Raw genomic sequence first — 16013 nt, forward strand, 5'->3', positions numbered from 1 at the left:
GCTAATGGCTTCTGAGTAGAGCTTCCGGCACCAGCACGCTCCTGTTCACAAATTAAGCACTGTTCGTACCTTTGAATTTGAAGTTTGGATTCGCAGAGTTAAAATTTGTGTATATTTATAGGCACATATGCAACTTACAAAAGCAAAAAATTCCCCAAGGTGTCTGATAGTTTGATGTTTGTTAGCTACGTTTTGTAAATGTTGTGGAACTAGGCATTCTCATGAGAAGGCTAGGAGATGGTCATTGTGAATGCTCAGAAAACCCACAAAGTCATATCTTTGTGAATATTCAGATATATTACTGATTTTTTTTCCTACCCTAACTGCACACCTTACTTAATTTTTTTCTAAAGTTTTCCAGTTAGGGGCTGATTAGAAGTAGCCTGTTGTTTCCATTGGGGCCTGTAACAGTTGTTACTGACCCCATCAGGATTACAAGTAAAATGGGTGATAGAGATCAGGGTGTGTACAATATTCCCACTACCACGGATAGAGTAATCTCACAGTTACACGCACATGCATACATCATACGCTAGGGCCCATTTCACTAACATACGCTCAAATACTCTACCAGCAATAAACCTGTGGAAGGAAAACACTCCTAAACACCCTGCATCTATATCGAGGTCGATAGACCTGGTTTTTGTGACTGTCCCTAAGCATGACCTATACAAAATATACAACAATAATCAATAATGCAAACTCAATAATTGACAAGAAAGAATATCCAACACCATGTTTAAAATTATATTGCTTTATCTAAAATTAGTCAAGGAAATCAATCAGAGTAAATCATTTCTCATAGTTACCTATTCTAGCTAAATGTCAGAACGGGTCAGGACAAGTCTCTCAGTAAATGTCTCTCAAGACGAAGTCCCTTCAGCATCAATCCTCAGCAACGCAGATTCGATACGCGGCAAAGGCAAAATGGCAAGTGGCAAAAGACCCTCTCTAGGCTAACATCTTATAGCCTCTAAACAATAGAAAGATACATTGGGAACATAGAAAAAACCATAATGTCCGCCGGACTTGCTGAGCAGAGCGAGAAGGAAAGGATGTAACATTGCTACATTTGAGAATCTCCGCTCAGGAAAAATACACATAGCGAAAACTACGGAACAGGAACCAAGAAAATAAAACATGTATCACAATTATCCTGCTTCTCCTCGGCCATCGAGCCACAGTTCAGAGCTTCTCTCTAAGGCTCCTTTGTTTCCCAAGGCTGCCAAGGACACTTTCACTTCTCTTGGAGATCTCCCAAAAACTGCTGCCGTCCTCATGGAAAGTTTTCGACAAGGACCATGGTCAGTTAGCTTCAGGACCATTTCCAGCAGGGGTCTCCCTCGTCTCAGTTTTCAAATTATAATCACAGCCAAGCTCACTATTCAGCCATCTTTCTCAGGCCAACATAGGCCTTAATAGACCATCTTAATTAAAAGAGACAAAAACAACGTTACTACAGCATAGTGATTAAACAGTGTTAACCCCACTAATACCCTTATGTGTATGCATTTATCTAGCACTTGCAACATGGAAAAGCATTAATTCAAAAGCGTTTTGTGCTCAAAAATAAACAGCACATAGCAACGTTTAAACATGAAAACACATTTAACTCGCGTGTTATTATCAGTCAGCACATTTAAGCACACTCACGTGTAACTCTCTCTTGTTAAAACAAACGGATTGATTAATATAAACGCACTTGCACAAGACAAATAATTAATTATTAATTATTAATAAATTAGTACAACGAATAGACATGCCAGAGCTTCAAAAGCCCCAGAATTTTCAAACTGAAAACTCTGCTCCAGCACGGGAACACCACACATTCTGAATTTGTTAGCTGGGCATGCCGCCTGTTCAAAGTTCATTGGTCTGTAATTGAGGACACACATTCAAGAAGCACAGATTTCTGCATCTTATCTCCTCTCATACCTTAATCAGGTATAATCCTCCCTGCCAAAATTCCGATGCCATCCGTATCCATAATTCCGTGGATGATGTGGCACTTCTGGCTCAATAGTCGCTCACCTGACCTGCAGAAGTATGACTTGGACCAATAGCAATCTGACTTGCAATCTATGATTAGTAGAGATTTCCAAAGTATTCATTTTGATTTGTCAGGCACAAATGGGTGAATCTGTACAGGCCTTAAGTCCAGGTCTGTGATAAGTAGATGCACTTGTATTTTGGATCGAACAACTAATGCTTTGCTGGCGTTGAGAACATTGACTCAGGTTTAGTGCCCCCGAGGAGTGCCTTCTGTAATTCCTCTAGATCTCCTCCTAGGGATGTGAGAGGCGCACTATGCCCTCTTGCATGAAGGACTTCCAGCATGTACCCACAGATGCAAATTGGACTATGCCATTTTTACTTTTTTTAAAATACAATGTGAAAAAAACTCATGCTGCTATAAAATTACTTGTTACCCTAAATGATCCAGGGATATGTTTTTCTGTAGCGCTATACATCCAAAAAGAAATTGACATGATGAAAATCATTGTCTCTATCAATTGATTTTATATGTAATTAACTGGATCGATCAAGCACGGCTGATTGTTGTTTTTAAGAAATCATGCTTATTTAGTGACTGTTTTTGCTTTTCTGGTTGTTGTTCATACCGAATAAAGCTTGCTGAACTGAACTGAACTGACTATGCCATACTTTTAGCCATGAAGCTGCTTGTAACTTCCATAATGTGGTCGAGGATTGTGAGACAATTGCAAAATAGCCAAGGCAAATGTCATGAGCAGCACTCCATGTAAAGTGACTAGGTAGCCCAAGAGGAGAGTGCACGCGCACTTTACCTTCTACACGGATTCGGCACTCCTGCTTTCTCTACTAAGCCGCTAAATATGGTCAAAATACACTTACCTGAAAAGCCATGAGCATATAAAGCTCCATAAAAAAATAAAAAGATTGGTAGCAGGAAGAGGAAATGCCTACAATTAATATTTCCGGTAAGATGATATGATAAAAACCTTTCAGGTTCATGTGTGAATTGTTTTATAATGAAGTATGCTTCTCATCTAGGCGCTATTTGTTCTGGTTAATAGGGTGGTTTATTGCCACCGGAGGGCACATACGACAAGGGTCCACCCACCGTAACAGATGGCATCTGGCAAAAATCTCATGAAACTGTGAACGCATTGGCTAGCCCTCAAAGCTCTTGCTTGTTTAATCACACACTTCCTCCTCAGAAATTCGGCATACAAAGCATATGCTAGTCGCCACTAAGAGAGAGAGCAATGCGTCATCTTTGTTCCGGATCCAAGTCTCACCTCTTGTTCAAGATGCAGCAGTTAGGTTGTCAGGATAGGAAGGATTTGACTCAAAAATAAATATGCGAGCCACATGGCTAGCACAGAGTCTGCTGCAACATCAAATAAAAATTAGCCATATATGCAATGTTTACAGTGCTCACTTATCTCTGTTTTGTAAATTATTTTTAAAAATGTTTGTTAGCTATTTTTGTATTTAATATAAAATGACACTATTTCGTCATTGCTCTTCATTGCATTTGAAGATGATGAAAACGACTATTAAGAATAAAAAATGTTGCACAGGAAACAGTTCTAAGCATTTTGTCCACTTTTGTCGAAACCCGTTGAGCCTTCCTCCATTATTCTCCTAAATTCGTGCTGGGACACCGAGCATGTGGATAGCGGTGCTATCTCTCCTGCTGCTATGGAGATGGCGGAAGCCTCCTTCCCAATCCTCGCTAGTGTTTTAAGAACTGAGGGGCATTTCAGCAACGAGGCGATATAAAATTATCGCCGCTTTTGTGTCCGTTTTTGGGCGAAAAGCAGCGATAATTTTATCGCCTAATTAGCAAGGTCACGCTATCGCGTCAAACCTTGCATTAGCGCCCGGATTCCTAACGCCCAGCTTTGCATCGCTAATGAGATGCAAAGTGGGCGTTCCTGACCTGACATGACTGGAGAAATGCCGCTAAACGACATTTCTCCTATCATCAAGCCCCACGCTATGAAGCATAGCGGCAAGAAAAGTAGCGATATCCCCTGTTATCGCTACTTTCCTTACTCCTGCTTCAGGATTGACTTAGCCATGATATCCTACGGAAGGTGGATATCATGGCTAAGTATGTGAGGCCCTATCATCAAGCTAACGCCAAACTTCGTGAGATTATCGCTGGGTTTCCAGTGATAATCTCACGTTTGGCAGTTAGCGCTAGGATTAATATCGCTTTTGAAATAAGCGTTGCTAATAGCACGCTATCTCAGCAATAAAAATCCACATTAGCCGGCGATAATTATCTTAGCGCTAAATGCGCGTAGCGATAATTATCGCCGGTTGTTGCTGATATGCCCCAGGGGCATATCTACAAGGTGGCGATGTAAAATTATCGCCGCTTTTGCGGCCGTTTTCAGCCGAAAAGCTGCGATAATTTTATCGCTATGTTGCCTTAGCCTTAGCTCCTGAATTCCTAATGCCCATCTTTGCATCTCTAATGAGATGCAAAGTGGGCGTTCCTCCCCAGGATAACGGGAGAAATGTCGCTAAGCGACATTTCTCCTATTATCAAGCCTCACGCAGAGCAGCATAGCGACAAGAAAAGTAGCGATAACCTCTGTTATCGCTACTTTCCTTACGCTTGCTTTGAAACTGACTAAGCCATGATATCCTATGGAAGGTGGATATCATGGCTAAGTATGTGAGGCCCTATCAGCAAGCTATCGCCAAATTTCGTGGGATTATCGCTGGGTTTCCAGCGATAATCTCATGTTTGGCAGTTAGCGCTAGGATTTTTATCGCTTTTGAGATAAACGTTGCTAATAGCACACTATCTCAGCGATAAAAATCCACGCTAGCCGGAGATAATTATCCTATCGCTAAGTGCGCTTAGCGATAATTATCGCTGGTTGGTGCTGATATGCCCCTAAGGTGGATGCCAGAGGCTTGTTAGGCATAAGCACGTGGTAGGGCTGTTGGAGTGTAACCCTGTGGTTCCCTACACCCAGCAGTAGGCAGATTCATTCCAGAGGTAGCTCCCCAGCGTCATCTGCTGGAACTGCTAATGGTGTACATAGGCGCTGGAAATAGAGGTGCTGAGGATGCTGCCGCACCCCAGGATAATCAGGCTGGAGTTCAAAGGTGAACGAGCAATAAAGATGCCTTTCACAATTTAACTTGTTAGAGAGGTCAAATGCCAGGCTCGGTCTTCTGATTAATTGCTGCTTATTATTTTTACATGGAGATTGTTGTTTTCTTTCTCTGTCTGCAAAGTGAGAGGATTATCATAATGTTCACAGTACAAAATCTTGCTGCCAGCAGATAGGGACGCACAACTGAAGCACCTTCCTCTGTAAGTCCGAAATATGATGGAAACAAATATTTTAATATGACCTAAAGAAATCAAGGCACTTTACTTGGAGATGCGCAAATTATAATCACTGAAATACGAATTGCACACTTCATCGTTTGTGCACTATATGGTTTTATAAGTAAAACTACATGTCTCTGAAAATTTAGATACCTTTTCAAAGAAAAATGTGCCATCTGTACATGACTGCGCACTAGCACAACACGCTTTACCATTATGTTTGTGACAATGTGCTCCAAAATGCACCACCAGCTACATAACACACTGGCCAGCCTTCTGTGATGTAGACCTAGGTGAACCTTTTCGTCCAAACTCTGAATTACCTCAGTATTAGGTAATTCGGATTTTGTTCATTTCTCTCCTGCATGACTGGATGTACTTTGCCTGTACTCGGGTTTGTAGGCGTAAAGGCACGAACAGGTGTCTGGCTACTTGAATTGGAAAACTGGATTGGGGCGTTATGAATGGTACGCCATAGTAACTTAATATAGGAATATGGGGAAAGGATGAGCCCAGGTTGATTTGATGAAAAGAGTGGGAGTGTCGTTGATATTTGGACAAATCTCAATGGTGGATAATAGACGTTTGGATACTATATGCCTGATTAATGCTCTTGCTTAGAGCTGAGACGTAGATAATTATACTACATGGACGGATACCTTCAGAGACAAGCATTTAAGGAATTAAAGCCCTGAAGAAGCCGTAGGTTTTATCCCGACCACGGTGAAACGCGTTGGCATAAGGGATTGGAATTAACTGAATTAAAAGAAGACGATTACTAGAATTCAATTGAATTGTGTTTGGATTGGTGTTTGTGATATTGCTGAATAGCATTGTATAAGCTGTGTGCTCCGCAAAGTTTGTTTAACTGTACTTTACATCCCAGATCATGAAGGGGAGGGTAGAGGTGGGGCTAAGGGCCTGATTTTGAGTTTGACGGTCCACGGACCACCAAATCCGGGGTGGTGCAGTGGTGGCGGAGAGGCGCTACACCGCTGAGGCCGCCTTATTCTGACTCTGATGGTCTTACTACCATGGGACTGCCACAACCGCTGGGGATCCATCAGTGATGTCATCTGTGATGTCACTGACCATGTCATGAGTGATATCATATGTGAGGTGATAAGCAGTGCATTGAGGGGGAGAGAGTTATAGTTAGCTCAGCTAAATACAACTGCTGTATTTCACAGGTTTTGTACAATTGAAACCTGAGCCTAACAATAACATCTCTGTAACCTTCGTTTTTTCCAGTGAATATATATGTATATGCACTGCTTATCACCTCACATATTACATCACTCATGACATGGTCAGTGACATCCCTGATGGCATCTCAAATGACATCACTGATGACATCATCCAGTGACTGTAAGTGTTTTTAAAACGTTTATGAGTGTTAAAATATACCAAGGTGTATTGGTGATTCAGTGGGTGTATGAGTGCTTGTATGGATGATTTAGTGGCTGCATGACTGAATGTATAAGTGCGTGATTAGATGTCTCAATGAATGTATGGGTGAGTGACTGGTTGTGTGAATGTCTGTATCAGTCAGTCAGTTGGTGTTAAGGTGGCTGTATGGGTGTGTGAGTGGGTACATGAGTGGCTGTATGGGTGAGGGATTGGTTGTCTGAGTAACTGTATGGGTGTCTGAGTGTCTGTGTGGGTGGGTGAAGGGGTGTGTGACTGCCTGTATGGATGAGTAAGTGGGTGAGTCAGTGGCTGTATGGGTTGTTGCGGGGATTCTGCACATACACAGAACTATGCGCAGGAAAACAGGACCTCGGTTTATAGGGGTTGTACCTTCCTGCCACCTTAGTATCCCAAATCCCAAAACCGATTAGCTATAGTGTCTCATTCGTTCTCCTACATAATCACGAAGCTACAAATGATTAGACAACCCAGAACACAACACTCCAGACTCTCTCAGGAATTGCGGTAGCAAGACATACCCTTTTGCTCACTCACTCATATTTGTCCACAATAAGGATTCTCAGAGTCACTGTATAGTTCAAAATTATTATTTTAACTATCGTGCTCTATAATGCAGTATACGAGCCACTACCAGCAGCAAAATGCATAAACCTAGAACAGTTAGCATTGTTACAACACCATAGAATATGAAGGGGGATGTCATCAAACACAGACAGTGGAAAAAGGACTATAAGGCCTAGCCACCCTCCCCTTGGTAAAATGAGATTTATTATATAAAGGAAGATCTCTGGGCTTTGTCAGCAGACCCCATACCTTAGAGCCTTAATGGTATGTTTACATCATAGGAACAGCATAGCTCTTCTCCAAGGGAAGGTCCCGTTCCAAGTGTGTGTGAAAAACATGCATCCCCGTACTATCAAAGAACCAGATCTCCAGCAGTGCAGCTCTGTTTAGCATGTTTTGTCTAGGTGTTAGGGACTGACCAGAACAGAATAACAAGGGGCATGTTTATCGACCTTGCACATCTTGTTCAGACTAAACTCCAGGAGCAGCAGAGAATGCAGAAAGCAGAAAGTTCTCATGTGAAAGGCACAGAGTCTTGCAAAATAAAGTCATGTAGTAACATGCGCAAAAGCAGCATTATGGTAGCAAAGCTCTTGCTAACTTAGCAATGTCGAGAATGACCCTAACGGCCATAAAACAGGGTTAGTGATTGCATGTGTCAGTGTGTTAGAAATAGGGGTATCTAGTTGTCAGAGGTAGGTACCTTTGTCCAAATAAGGACCCTTACTTCTAGTCAGGGTAAGGGGGATACACTTCTAAAATAACCCCTGCTCACCCCTTTGGTAGTTGGCATGAACAGACAGGCTTATCTCAGAGGCAGTGTGTAAACCCTTTGTGGACACATACAGTAATACAGTGAGAACACTACAAATGGACACCACAGCAGTTTAGAAAATTAAGTAATCTTTATCTAAAGCAAAACAAGACCAAACAACAAAATTCCACAATGCAGTATTCAAAATATGACTTTCAGATGGTAGAAAATAGCTCAGTTCCAGCAAATTGCTGATGCAACGCTTTTCTCACAAAGTACCCGGGATGCGTAATGCAAACAAACAAAACAGGCCACAGGGAAGATGATGCGACAGTTCCTTACACTCAGGGAAGGTGATGCGTCAGTTCCTTGCTTCTGGGGAGGTGATGCGTCGGTTCCTTACTGCAGTGCAGGGGAAGTGATGCGTCGGTTCCTTACTGGAGAGGAGGTGATGCATCGGTTTCTTACTTCGTGGGGAGGTGATGCGTCGGTTCCTTACTGTGTCCCCAAACAATGCGACAGACTTGGCGACTCGATGTGACGATCCGGTGATGATGAATAAACTCGTGCAGCTGCACAGCAGGACTTACGTCGAACTCGGTGCAATGATCTCGGGAGTCGGTGCACTCAATGTGGCGTGCAGCAATTTCCCGAGCCTCAGCAGGCACTGCGACAGTTTCTTCAGCGATGCATCAGAAACATGTGCGGATGCGTCTCGCTTCTTCGAAGTTGCGTCGATTTTCCAGCTCCCAGAGGAAAACAATTTCTTAGAGGTCCAGAACAGCAGCTGGCACCTCTTTGCAGAAAAGAATTCCCAGCAAGGAAGTTCAGGGGAGCTGGTGGTGAAGTCTTTGTGTCCCCGAGACTTCAGAACAGGAGGCAAGCTCAGTTTCAAGCTGTCATGACACTGATGTCAGGACCTCGGTCTAGTCAGTGTTCCCCCTGTTTACACTGTGCCTTGCATGGGGGAAACACAGAGACCGCATGAAGCAACCCCCACGATAAACCACAAGACTCAGAATGCCACAAGACAGCCACAAATGTTTCTAGATAGAGGCCGCCTCCCGATTGGACGACTATAAAGCCCCGCCCTTTCTTTGAAGCGGGGCTTGACAAACTTCCCAATACGTTCCTGAAGAACCGAGCGCCAAGCGGATGGTGTTGTCCCCGCTGGAGGTCGGGCGTCTCTCTACAGACGGAGTTCTCCCGAAGAGTCCAACACAGAGCCCCTGCAGAGAAGGACCCCACGCAGGTAGTTCACCATGCCTGAACGGCATACTACTAACCATCGTTTCTTGCATGACTTTGGCGTTCCCGCTACTCAGGTATTTAGGTCTCTGCGCTCTAGCGGCGAAGTGCCTTCAAGGCGCCGCATTCCGCACCAAGTATTTCCCGCAGGGAGTGCTCGAGGCCCGTGTTAGAATCCCCGCACCCCCGTTGTGAAGCCAACAACGAGTACTATTTTTAGGCGAGAACTCGACTACCGCCTGATAGTGTCAACGTCTCCGAGAGGTTCAAAGGAGAACGTTACATTTGGCATAAAGTATTTCTTTCATCCCAACGGCTCTCCATGCTTTCGTCTTGGGGGTTATTCAAGACCAACAAGCAGTAAGTGGGGAACACAAGGAAGTGAGAGGGTGCTGGCAAACACTATTAGTAAGCACTATGTGTCTACTCCACACGTAATTCCTTGTTGCTTTCTTTCACTACTGTGTCTAAGATGGATTACGACATGGCTTGTTGAGCCTCCTTAGTATTCATTTTACTACACTTCAGAGAGGTCTTCTCTGCAGAGCCGTCTTCATTTCCTCCCGTTTCCTTTTTCCGAGGGGTGCCCTCGTACGGAGTGGTGTGCATTTCCCTCTGTGGGAGGTGTGCTTCCAGGAAGAAGGGAACATTCCACTGGCCATCGTCCCTGCTGCCGTTCATGTAAGGTTAGGGGTTTTCTAGCATATACCGCTAGCTTGCACCCTGACACAAGCCATTGGAGATCTTTTCCTCAAGCAGGTGAGAAAGCAAACAGCAAAGTCCTTTTCTCATTTCCTTGGCAGCAAGTAGCCACTGCAGGCCAACCCCAGACAGCAAACAGCATGGGGCAGTATTCCTCCACAGCTTCTCTGGCTCTTCTCCTTGGCAAAGGTTCCTCTTGATTCCTAGAAGTGATCTAAAAGTCTGGGGTCTGGGCCTCTCTTTTTATACCCAAATATCCTTAGTTCTCTGAAGTCAGAGAGTGTCTGTACCCAGCCAATTCCAGTTCTGTCCTCACTGGTACATCTTCCTGGCAGGAGGTGGGGACAGCATTGTTGCAGGCAGACCAGGCCCATTCAGGTGAAAGGAAATCTCCTCCCCCTACTCTAAATGCAGCCCAGGTCTATTCAGCCCAGCCCTGATGTATCAGACTTCTGGAGCCACTGCCCCTCTCTAACCCCGGTCATCCAAAAGCCAGATATGCAATACACAAATGTAGCAAAGGCACACTGGATGGGTAGGCAAGAAAATACCTACTTTCTAAAAGTGGTATTTTCAAACACAGAATGTAAAAATCACCCTCACCAAAAGATGCACTTTAACATTCTGAGTTCAGGCATACTAACCTTTATTTTCCTACCTTGTTCCCAGGGCCAGTTATGTTTATAAGATGTTATAAACAAAATTCCCCATTCTGTCCTATGGGAATAGGTAGCCTTGCAATTGTGAAAAACGAAATTGGCAGTAATTCACTATCCGGACATGCCACACACATCAGGCTTGTCCTACCTTTCACATACACTGCACCCTGCCCAAAGGGGTACCTTGTACCTACCTTAGGGGTGTCTGATGTAAAAAAGGGAAGGGTAGGGCCTGGCAAAGACAAAATGGGGTATAAGTAGTAGACCTTAAACCCCAGAACTTTAGACTTTAGACTACTTCTGGAACCTTTGCCAAGGAGAAGAGCTGGAGAAACTGGAGGAGTAGTACTGCCCCTTTGCTGTATGCTGTCTGGGGTTGGCCTGCAGTAACTGATTCTGCCAAGGAAAGGACAAGGACTTTGCTGTGTGCTGTGTCCCCCTGCTCGAAAGGAGTCTCCAAGGGCCTGTGTGTGCTGGCCTCCTGTTGTGGAAGACTCAGGGGCATCAAAATCTTCCAGGCGCTCTACTTTACTTTTGGAAATTCCTGGTGCTTCACATGTGGAAAGTTTCCTTGTGCTCTTTACTTTGACAGAGCTTTGTGTGCTGTGCTCTGCCAGTGCTCTGAGTGCTTTGCTTCTGCACCAGTGCCATGTATTTTGCCCCACTTCTTTTTGTTTAGCATTGAGGAGTGCATAGTCCCAGCCTGTGGCGAACACTAGTGAAGGGGCGCAGTTTGTATTGCAGCGAGTACGGGGCTGCCCTTGCTGTGTGGTGAAGGGAGGAGAGAGCCGAGGTGCAAGGAAGTGCTCTCCCCTTCCCTGGCGGCTGGTGTATGGTCTTTCATTTACCTGCAGCCGGGGCACTGCTTACATGGCCCCAGGCTGTGCAATAATAAGGTGCAGGTCAGAGTGGCTGTGGTCGGAGCTGCCGAGGTAGCCGCCCATGCAGGAAGGAATGCTGATCTGGAGTCCCCTGCGTTGCTGGGCAACACCAAAGTCCAGGTGAGTCATACCGGCTGTAGCAGGAGACCCACAAGACCGTGGCGAGTAAGTGGGAGGCAGGACTGACGAGGAAGTCCACGCCCGCCCTTCCCAGCCAGAAAGAGGAAGTCACCAGCAAGGACATCAGAGCTCGGACAGCAGAAGGAGATCCCGGTGCAGTCACTACGCCGTGAGGTAACCGGAGGCTGGTTCTCTGGCTAGGGGAGGTCTCTCCACCCACGTGGGCAGTGTGGGATCCTCCTCCCCCTGAGAGTGCTACCATGGGGGCATTGTCATTATTGGATCAGCACGGGGGAGGGGAAGCGAGGTGCTGCCCCCTCCCCGGTCGACCACACGAGACCGGGAGAGTTCTCCAACAAGTTTGGCTTACTAGTAGCTGCACCGCGTATTCACGAGCTGCTGCGGATCTGTGCAATATTGGGGGCACAATCTGGTTGCACCAACGCGGGGAGGACCGGGCGAGGCCTCCCCGCCGACTTGGCTATACCTAGGGGGCTGGAGTGACGCAAAGCCCAGTGTGTACCCTGTAAGGAACACAGGGTGGCCTAAGATGTTTGGACCTACATGGATACAGCGATATTCCATGAATAGGGTGCTGCTGATGATCCATGGATTTATGTGTTTTCATGTCATGTTGTACTGCATTTCATGCCCTAACGTTGTGCTTTACCTAGAGTCCCAAAGTGGTACTGGTCACCTGCGTGTTACCTATGCTATAAAAGAAAGCTATGGTCTATGCTATGTTTAGGCCCTTATAGCTGGTGCCCTCTATGACTAGGTACTTTTGTGGCTTTCCCTGTGATGTGGAGCATAATGTTCTTATGGGGGTTTATGACATGTGCAACATATTAGTATTTACTATTGCACCAAAGTTACTATGACAATTTACTTATGACAAAGTGATGATGGCTTATGATCGATGCATTCTTATGATCAGTGCCTAGTGGCACAGTAATCAATGTAATTATTCTCTTATGTGGCGTACGTGCATCTTCATGACAAGCGCCTAGTGGCGCAGCGATTTATTATATGTGGTCTAAATGTGTTCTATATGCTACTCAGTGATTTCGGGTCTAATGTGTTTCTATGTGCAATACAAAGGATATCTTTTTATATAACCTTGTGTGGTGTTTCTTTTGAAGTGTGCCTAGTGTGTCGCTGCTGTGTGAGTGTGTTGCCCAATTGCCTCCGGAATACGCCTGACTACTCTGCCAAGCTACCATGGGGGTGAGCAGGGGTTCTCTTTGGTGTGTAACTCCCATGCCCTTACTAGAGTGGTGGTTTCTGCCTGGCTTAGGCGCATGTCCTAGCCAACCAGAAATCCCATTTCTGACACTGTGTCTAAAGGTCCTATGGGAATTAACATGGGGAAAACGATATTTTAAGCACCCCCTGGTTCTCGGCCCATGCTTGACGATTTAACCCGAAGCTTGCAGGATTGCAGGATTGCAGCTGAAGTGAGTGAGTTATTAACAAAACAAAAAATGCTTATCTATCTATCTATCTATCTATCTATCTATCTATCTATCTATCTATCTATCTATCTATCTATCTATCTATCTATCTATCTATCTATCTATCTATCTATCTATCTATCTATCTATCTATCTATCTATCTATCTATCTATCTATCTATCTATCTATCTATCTATCTATCTATCTATCTATCTATCTAGCTATCTATCTGTCTATCTGTTTGTCTGTCTGTCTATTTATCTATCTATCCTTACCTTGTATACACTTACCATTTTGTTGCAAAGCCATACTTGGTAAAGGCATATGCGTGGTAAAAATATGTTTACCCAGCCTAATGATCAAGAGCAATGTCATCACTTAGCTCTATATAAATGCTGTTGTCATAGTCATGGCGGGTGTATGGGAGAACCGCCACTAATAACTTGTGTTTTTCTAGTTTTACTAGGTGGCCCATTGCCTCGTGGCCATGAATTCGAATTGCACGAAGTACGATTTCACTGGGGTAGAGAAAACCAGCGTGGCTCCGAGCACACAGTGAACTTCAAAGCTTTCCCCATGGAGGTAAGACTATTTACTGCACAGTGAGACAACTACACTGAATCGGTTTACTACTCTGTATTCCTTGTACAACTAGGTTTTGTCAACCAACTAAGGGGCATATTATCAAGAAACGGTGTTAAAATAATCGCCGCTTTAGCGGCAGAAAACTGCCGCTAAAGCGGCGATAATGGGCTTGATAATATGCCCTTGAGAATTTCCATAAAAGTCCATGTTGTGGTGTCAACATGGGCTTCTATTGGAATTCTCTGCGGCATATTATCAAGCCCATTCTCGCCGCTTTAGCTGCGGTTTTCTGCCACTAAAGCAGCGATAATTTTAACGCTGTGTTTGATAATATGCCCCATAATTTTAAGTGACAGTGCTGAACTTATGTTATGTACGAAAAATCATATCTTTCTTTGGTGTTTAAAGCCTTATGCAGTAACATAACCTCTCTAGTCGCATTCCCCTTCAGTTACTGTCACGTTGTTTGCCTGGTCCTTCTGCGGGACACTCACCAAGTTCCAGACGGGATTTCTGATCACATAAAATTCATTAATTCCCTGCCACTTTACTGCTCATAGAAGAAACAAAAGTCATTTATTTTAATAATTTGACAAATAAGTTAGTTGCATATTGAATTATTTTTATGTGCATCAACATAGCAATATTCAGGGGCGGCTCCTCCGCTAAGGTGGAGGAACGTCGCCTCACTGCCTTTCAGCACGGCAAAAAAGGGAAAATAAAATGATAATAAGATGTTATTATCATTTTATTTTTCTGTGGTGGGGCAGTTTTGTGGGGCGGGGCTAGGTTGCGCAAGGGAGGAGGAGTGGTGGCACCCTCCTAAGTGCGTTTGAATTTTTGGCTAGGCAAATGCAAAAAAGTGCTGCGGAAGAAAGTGTCTGGTTTTTTCTCCCCAAATGGCATAAACGGAGGGTTTGAATCTGAAAACCAAATTTTTCTACGGAGTTTTGGTATTTTACTGTGAGAGAGACTATTTCCCATTTTTGTGCTATCAACCTCCTTCCAATAAGTGGTGGAAACAGGTGTGAAACCCATGGTGGATTCCAGAAAGGTATACATTTCTGAAAAGTAGACAAAATTATTCTGACTTCACCAAGGGGTCATCTGTGTAGATCCTTAAAGGTTTTCCTACACAAAGTAACAGTTGAAATAACAAAATATTGAAATTGATTTGAAAAGAACAGCCATTTGTGTCTACATTTTCATCTCAAGCTTCTTCTAGCTATTGTAGATTTTCAAAAGCAATATATTGTTACGTCCACTGGACCCTTCTGGTTGCGGGGATCTTTAGGGCTTGTAGGTTCACCAAGAACCCAAGGTACACAGAGGCAATAACTGAGCTGCACCTTGAAATGTTTTTTCATTGTGCACCGGGCAAACAGAAATTCATTTGGTAAAATATAAATAGGGAAAAATAGATATAAAGGAAACCTTTTTATTTTCAAAATGGGTAGAAGATATGGAGTTTAGAAGCAACAGTATTTGCGCATCTCTGAATGTGTGGAAACCCATACTAACATGTGAATTAGAGTGCACTTCTCAAAATGACTTCTTTCTTACACGCTATCTTACATTTGGATGGTGCAAATGCAGAGAAAGACAAATGGTAATAACACCTGTTCACTATTCTGTGTTCCCACTGAAAACTGAAATATACTACAAAACCTCTAGACTGACCTATATCTCTTTAATAGCTGGCCTTTTGAGCTCATGCACAAAACATGTCTCCACAATATTCACTCAACCAAAATATTTTCTTAAAACTCTATTTATTTATAAAAAGATTTTTTGATTTTTCTCTTTTTCAAGGAGTACATTATTATAAATGTATACAAGACATTAGGACAAAAAATACAAATTAATTCAGTTTTAACAATTATTCAATGTATTTACATCTCATGTACTTAGTCTCATGGATGGCTTGATGTCTCAATAATCCTGACATGAATAAATTGAGCAAACAACACAATTTCTATATAGGCAAATAAACAATACACATTGAAAGAAACAATTCTAACACCACAATTATCAAAATAACCCCACACTCAATAATCAGACACACATTCATACCTGTCACATGTTTCATCCATACTGTCATACATTCTAGAGCAACAAACAATCCACAAAGCTATTCAGGAACATATAAGGGATCCAGTAAGCTAGGGCGAGATCATTAGTTTTATGATTTATGTATGCTAATACATCTCAATGATTTCTTCTTTTGTTTAATGTCTCAGACTGAATTCCCGTCTTTGAAGAGTAGGTCA

At 43.6% G+C, this 16013-nt stretch overlaps 1 protein-coding gene across 1 annotated transcript in view; it reads left to right on the plus strand.

Annotated features, from left to right (window-relative positions):
- CA8 (carbonic anhydrase 8 (inactive)) overlaps nt 1-16013 on the plus strand; it is a 647887-nt gene that overhangs the window by 254417 nt on the left and 377457 nt on the right. Inside the window, exon 3 of the mRNA XM_085605561.1 lies at nt 13616-13740. Coding sequence (XP_085461687.1) covers nt 13616-13740 — 125 coding nt within the window. The remainder of the gene's footprint in view (nt 1-13615; nt 13741-16013) is intronic.

The sequence above is a fragment of the Triturus cristatus genome, chromosome 5_1, assembly GCF_964204655.1.
Source record: "Triturus cristatus chromosome 5_1, aTriCri1.1, whole genome shotgun sequence".
NCBI classification, from domain to species: Eukaryota; Metazoa; Chordata; class Amphibia; order Caudata; family Salamandridae; genus Triturus; species Triturus cristatus.